At 39.0% G+C, this 6,937-nt stretch overlaps 1 protein-coding gene across 2 annotated transcripts; it reads right to left on the bottom strand.

Annotated features, from left to right (window-relative positions):
- Positions 1–398: 398 nt before the first annotated feature.
- LOC121298135 (YTH domain-containing family protein 1-like) lies at positions 399–6,706 on the bottom strand. Of its 2 annotated transcripts, none has more exons than XM_041225002.1 (4): positions 6,578–6,706; positions 3,305–4,819; positions 2,102–2,184; positions 399–1,352 (listed from the first exon to the last, which is right to left on the bottom strand). In XM_041225002.1, exons 1-3 carry the CDS (start codon positions 6,689–6,691, stop codon positions 2,116–2,118), a joined length of 1,698 nt encoding a protein of 565 aa, XP_041080936.1. In that variant the 5' UTR covers positions 6,692–6,706; the 3' UTR covers positions 399–1,352; positions 2,102–2,115. The 2 variants fall into 2 exon arrangements, with proteins under 2 accessions (XP_041080936.1, XP_041080935.1); XM_041225001.1 differs by having other exon boundaries at positions 2,140–2,184.
- Positions 6,707–6,937: the final 231 nt, after the last annotated feature.

The following is a 6,937-nucleotide window of genomic DNA, read 5'->3' as shown; positions in this document are numbered from 1 at the left end:
AAATATGTGTGTGTGTATATTATATAATATATATATATATATATATAGATATATATTACGTTCTATTATATATATATAAACTTCAGGTCCTTTTGTATAAATACTTTTAGAAGTAGGTAATTAGAGGCTTTCTAATAAAGCAAAGATTATCTAACAATAAACACGTGCAAGTTATTCTGCATACTGAAGCACCAGGCATGAGCATGGTTTCAAAAAATTACCCAGTTCTTTCTGTCCCATCCCTGTCCCCCCTCTTGACAATTAAATCAGTAACATTAATTTCAGGTTACACATTTGAGGCTTTGTCCATGACTATATGCTTTAGAAATCCAGTCGGCAGCCATAATTTGTTTATTTTTTATAACAGTTCCCTCATTCCACAAAAACATACATACAGCAAATATCATTTCCTCCAAAAAAAAAAAAAAAAAACAACCACAGTTCTTCGTGTGTCCGCCCCCCCCCCCCCTCTTGACAATTAAATCAGTAACATTAATTTCAGGTTACACATTTGAGGCTTTGTCCATGACTATATGCTCCTACATTAAAGCTTAGCATTACTGAAGACAAACAGCAAAACTTTTTTTTTTTTTTTTTTTTTTTTTTTTTTAAATGTGCAATATGTTGTTAACAGAAAATAAAAAAAGTTACAAAGTTACAGTAAATTAAGTGATTTGGAAAGTTATTCAAACATTGTAATGTCAACATCACCACATCATTGTATGTTTAAAAACAAAAAAAAGTCAACAAAAAATTAACTTTAAAAAGTTGTAAATGCTCTCATTTTCAGACTGGATTAAACACATGAACAAAAAAGCATCAGTGTAACAATTTTAACAATTAATGCTACAATATCATATAAGATGAAGTCAGAAACAATTACTGGTTCATAATATTCTGGTCAACCAAAAAAACAAGCTGTGGTCCTCTTCCGTCCAAAGACTGTGTAAAACAGTGCCACCTTTTGGATCAGAAGAGTACTACATCTTAGCTATCAATTGCAAGAACAAGACAACACTGGCAAAGAGAAGTACTGTTTTTTGTGAAATGAAAGAAATTACAAAGGGGGGAAAAAAGGACCAGTCCAGCTAAAGAAATAGAAAATATGCAACTACCAATAAATGAAACAGAAGTTATAAATGAAACAGAACTTCACAAGAAGTTAACATTGGAGCAGAAAGCGTAAGTCTCAATAATGCTGGCCGACATCACCAGAATTGAACAGAAAAAAAAAATGTAGTTTGTTTTTTTTAAATCAAAAGGGAAAAAAAAAACAAAAAAAAACAGTCCAGGTAAAGTGTATATCAAGCCTTTAATATATTCTTCTACTGTTTGCTTCGACTTTGGTGATCCTAAAACAACAACAAAGAAAAATTAGACAATACTGCTGTATTAAAACAGCATCTGGGTAGCTTTCAAGTACCCCATTTTATTATTAATTTTTTTCTTAACCCATGCAAAAGGACACAATCATTATTTAACACTGGCTCATTTCAGTGTCAGTGAAATTGATCGCAGAGATTAATATTTACATCAGTACAGGTACACTTTCAGGGTTTAAAACAGCATGTCGCATAAAGAATCAACACATATCCAATAGTTTCTGAGATTTATTTCTAACTGGTAGTACTATCTCAACACAGCAGACCAATAACAGGGGTCTAGGAAAGCTAAAAGTCTTCCAAATACCCATAAACATACATTCATTAAGACTGGGTTTCCTACATTCATTTGTTAAATCTATGCACTATCAATGCAAATACTACTTCAGGATAACCAAGCCTATTGCAAAGTGGTTCATCACCAAGGCACCTGGACAATGTTAAAGTTCTGACACTGGCGTTCTTAAATTCAGTGCATAGGGTGCAGTGTATACATTAGGTGACAGGACATAAATCAGTATTCTTTGTGTTGTAATAAATATGCAGCTAATAAAATGGCCTATTTGAAAATGAAAGGCCCTCCACATTAAGTGATTTTGGCTATGTGTCACCTGACATTTCTTACACCGTGTATATTCCTATTTAAATCCTGTGTTAATGCATCATCTCTACAGTGAGCTTCCTAGTGGCATCAATTATGACCACAAAGTAAAACTAACCTTCCCACAGTAGATCACTGCAATAGCTGATACTGTACCTGATCCAATCTGGAACGGTTCTGGGTCGGAGCAGGCTCAAAGTTCTATCAGTGAAAAGAAGGCTGATTCAGTGATACAGTGACAATTTTGTGAATTACTCATTATTAAGGCATATACATAATGGAAAGCATAGATGGCCTCCAAAGGTCTTGATTTTGCACCTAAAACCAACTACCCTGGTATGGAGAACTTTTGCTGCTTCATTATCTAGTTCCCAGGCTGACCTATATTTCTGAACTTGACATGGCATCAACCGGCATGTAGGATTCTGCATTTTTGTTTTCATAATACTTTGTAACAATTGATTGACTGAATGAGAAATAAAGCATTCCTTTAACATTTCATTTACTCCCACATAAGCTTCAGTTTGAGAAGCTATTACAATGCTGATAGGCCAAATGGGAATTATATTAGCTGTATTTGAAAAGGTTACTCCATAGAACCACTTTTAGAATGCATTATAGCATCAAGAGGACTATTTCCATGTAAACTGGGCTTGATACCAGGCATTGGCTCATCTGTTGTGGTCTTACAGGGTTTGGACTAATGGAGTAATTGATTTATATGTACAATCCATTCATCTTACTATTTTTAGCACAGAAGACTACTATAGTCAAATTGTAGAGAACAAAAGCTCTTGCTAACTTGTAATCTACCAGCACCTGCTTTTAGTGAAGGTAACTACTTATGGTGATTAATGTTATGCAGACCTCTTCATAGCTGGAAATCTGCAAATCCAGCTGGCCTGACCTCTGAATACAGTTCAGATCTCATCCTATTTCATTGTGAACTGGCAAATCTTTCTATTTCAGCCAGTTGAAGCAAGCATCAGGTAAACCCAGACCTCTAGCACGGTCACTATAGCAGAAACTATTTGGGACAAATCTCTTATTAAATGCCATACAATAAAATACAGCACTTGGCAATCAAACAATGCTTAAGCTTCACCCAAATGCTGTGCAACGCTTAAATGCCAAGCTGTTTCCTTAAGCAAACGATTAATGGAGGAATTCCTTACTTCACACTATTATAGAAGCTGATGCATTAGGTTATGTACTGCATATAAACTGCACAAGAAAAGTGTTAATCCAAACCTTCCCGTTTTCATTTCTCTGCAATATCATCTAAACAGTAGAGCTAGGCCGAGCCAAGCTAGTTAGTTACCTTGCGAACAACATCCTCTTCCTCCTGCCGTTTTTCGTAGTGTGAAAAGTCATCAAAGATTGAGGTGGTATGCTTGTAGGTCGCGATAATTTTAAGCACCTGCTTGGCTTTCTCCAAGGGCACCTCCTGCGTGTCTCGAGAGTTAGTGACAGGTTTGTTGTCATTGTTTTCCAGGCGGATGTGTCGGAGCTGACTGTTGGGAACGTCCTTGACAAACAGCCACTTGACGTCAAACTTGCCTTTCCACTTGTCCTGAGACCAGACGCCAGCGCTCGTGCCATAGTCCACAGGGGAGCGCATCTCGGCCACGCCGCAGAAGTGTCCGCTGCCGTTGACACTGAACAGCAGATAGACGGGACCCTTGCTGTTCATGGTGCGGAAGGCACTGTCCAGGCGCTTGTTTCCGTGTTCAGTGCTGCACCAGATGGAGTACTTGATGGAGCGATGAATGTCGTCCTCAGAGTAGCTCTTGATGATAAACACCCGCCCGTTCTTCAAGTTCCAGTCAAAGTCCTTGGGGTTGTAACTGTGAGCAGCTCGCAGCTTCTCTAGCACAGGATGGGACTCGGTACCAGGGATGGCGTTGCCCGAGGAGGCATTGCCGGTAGAGTTGCTGTCAGCACCCTGGCCACCGTAGCCAGCATTTCTATTCCGCGGAGCCACCCAACGGTTTTGGGGCTGCATGTTCTGGTACTGCTGAGGGGGTATCTGGTGCTGGGGCTGTGCAGAGACAAGCTGCATTTGCTGGGCTGCAGACTGAGGTGACATGGCCAGCTGCTGCTGTGGAGTAGGGACTCTAGTCACTGGGCCTTTGTTATCCCAAGTGCCGATGTCCATGTTGTGTTTTATGGGCGGTGGAGGCAAAGCCCCCCCTGCCATTGGCACCCCAGACTTGGTCTTAATTTTTGGTTGCGGCTTGGCCGGTTTACTAGCAATGGCAGCCCAGGAGGCGGGCTTGGGCGCAGACATGCCAAGTGTGGTACTGCCGTTCCCTGTCACTGCACCACTAATCCCTGTACTGTTGATGACAGAACCTACCGTTTTCACAGCAGATGCTGACACATCGGCCCCGATCTTAAGTCCCACCATGCCTTGCTCAATGCTGTTCATACCTGGGGCTTTATTCAAAGTGTCATTATGAAAGCCTGTCTGTCCATCTACCAAAGTCCCACCCAAGGAACTTGGCGGGTAGCTGTAGCTGCTGCCATAAGCGGAGCTCTGAGTCTGCTGTCCCTGAGAGCCGCTAGTTCCCCACGCTGAAAAGGCTGGGTTTTCAGGGAAAAAGTTAAACCTATGTTGATAAATATTGCTTCCAAGTCCCCCAGGCTGGCCGAAAACAGCATCGTGCATAAAATGGTGGTCTCCATTACTTAGCTGTCCATAGGTAGTCAAGAAAGGAATGGGAGGGTCTCCACCCGTTGACCAGGGCGCTTCGCTAAGGGAGTAGGGGAATCCGATGGAAGGGGCATAATAACTGGGTAAATAGGGATCTGTCATGGATGGATAGCTATTGCTCTGTTTAAAACAAAAAGAACATACCATCAGAGATAATGAAACAAAAAAAACACCCACTCAATGCATTACTTTCTGAATGACATTTTCTTGGAGACATTCATCTCTGTCAAAAGGCAGACAGATGAAAATTTACTCAACTCCAATAACAACTAATGGATTAGCCCTCTGTGAATGTAGTACCCTCCCCGCATCCCCCAAAACTTAAAACCCAGAATGACATTTCTGAAAAGCTTTATTTGGGACAGAGAGATATCAATTTACTGCAATCCTACAAGTCTTCACATAAAAAAAAGTCAGCCTAATCGATTTTAAGAATAATATCTGCCATCTTATTCCCTTTGTTATGCAGTGAGCCATACACATTCATACAGGAGGATGTCATGCATTAGCGACTGTAAAAAACCCACATCAGTCACAAGATAATGTTGCATGGCAGGATACCACTCACTTCCCACCATTTCCTCTCAATTCTGGAAATTACAAGATGCCATTAACCTCATTCAGAAACCTCCAGATGCAAGAACATGACACTGTGCAATAAGAGGGACAGAAATATGTTTATCTTAAAAAGGGCAAGAAGCACAAAAATGAACACTGTGCACCATTACAAAGATTAGCTTTTGTACTTGCTCTTTGAATCTCAGCAGAGGATACTCAAATAAATGTACCTTTTTACAGTTGTGTCATTCCCACTGAATTTATTTGCTTCTATTTAAGGTAGAACTTTAACGAGCTATGGAGGAAGTATTCACACCAACAACAAATATGACACTCTAGAACCTCTAGGCAGATACAAGCATGTGTGTACGGCTGTAGTTAAGCATCACGTACAGTATCTAACATTGGTATCTCTATAAAAATCATGCAGTGATCTATTACAATTCATATACAGCAATCTATTGTACTTGTATTTGCAGACTACATTTCCTGTACTGAGCAAGCATCATGAAGTCATAAACATACTCCAAATACTATACATAGGATAGCATATCTAAAATACACAAAAACATAGATTTGGGGGGGGTTGCAGACATTTTGTAATACTAAATATACTGCAAATATAAGTACATACTAGTTTGTTTCTGTAAGCTTGATAGTTTAATAAGTTAATGCAATAAATGAGGCAAAGCTTAAGTTTCCACCACCCCCTTCCCCAATTAGTCTAATAAATGAAACACATTCCCATCTACAATTAGTCACTTAAAAGGAAACCCTTATAGCAAGTTGTGTAAAAATGCAATAGCTATCACAAGATCAAGATATTCATTAAAACACCAAATGAGAGAAGCCTTGGGCTTCTCAAATAAAGTTTAACCCTTTAACATACTGTCTCCTTTACCACGTCAAGCATACTAACGACAGATCAAACAGATTGTCCTGCCCTAAATAAACATAAGGGCTGGTATTCACTTACTCAATCTTGAACCTTTCTTTGTTTTTTGTTTTTTTTGTAAAAAGGGAAATGTATCAAGTTGCAGCTCACTGTAGCTGGAAATGTTTCTAAATCTACTTCCAGTGCCGTGAGTCACATTCTGCATTCTGATTTGCCATTAAAAGCGCTTAATTAAATTAAAAAAAAAAAAAAATGTATCTTATTAGAGATATTCTCCAAGCAGTTTTGTTTGATTTGGTATTGTTCCAGGACTGACAGTGATAAGACCTGCATGTTTTACACTACCAGTGACTTCCCTTTGAAACTTCAACCCATTAGCTTCTGTATTGCAGGCTGGTGAAAACACTTATTACTTTAAATCTTACCTGATTAGATTGACCGGTGAGGTATGGTTCAAAATCGTTGTCATGAACAGTGTCCTTCTGATGCAGTGAACCATTTTGCACTAAAAAACAACACACACACACACTGTTAATCATTCATATGGAGAGAAGACAATAAACTAATTTAAAAGGAAAGGATCAAATTATGATTGATTTAATTTCCAATTATGATGTATTTCATGGCAAGGGCTGAGTAAAATATTTAACAATGCTGAAAATAAAGAGAATATTGACCTTTCTGATAGGCTCTAAAGGGGAAAATGCTCAAAGGGGCAGAGGAACTTGGAGTTAATTACATAATCCACCCTGTTGCAGGTATTAAGTGCAAATATTCTTGTTCAG

Source organism: Polyodon spathula, chromosome 23, assembly GCF_017654505.1.
Source record: "Polyodon spathula isolate WHYD16114869_AA chromosome 23, ASM1765450v1, whole genome shotgun sequence".
Classification (NCBI taxonomy): Eukaryota; Metazoa; Chordata; class Actinopteri; order Acipenseriformes; family Polyodontidae; genus Polyodon; species Polyodon spathula.
Note: the sequence above shows the minus strand (reverse complement) of the source record. Positions and strands in the feature narration are given on the sequence as shown.

Bases quoted from the DNA above. Each gene is read 5' to 3' on its own strand.
- LOC121298135 (XM_041225001.1), bottom strand. From the start codon at position 6,691: ATGATTAACAGTGTGTGTGTGTGTTGTTTTTTAGTGCAAAATGGTTCA. The intron at 4,820-6,577 runs GTAAGATTTAAA...TGTTTTAAACAG, and splicing joins TCACCGGTCAATCTAATCAG to AGCAATAGCTATCCATCCAT. The intron at 1,353-2,139 runs GTACAGTATCAG...TTGTTGTTTTAG, and splicing joins ACCGTTCCAGATTGGATCAG to GATCACCAAAGTCGAAGCAA.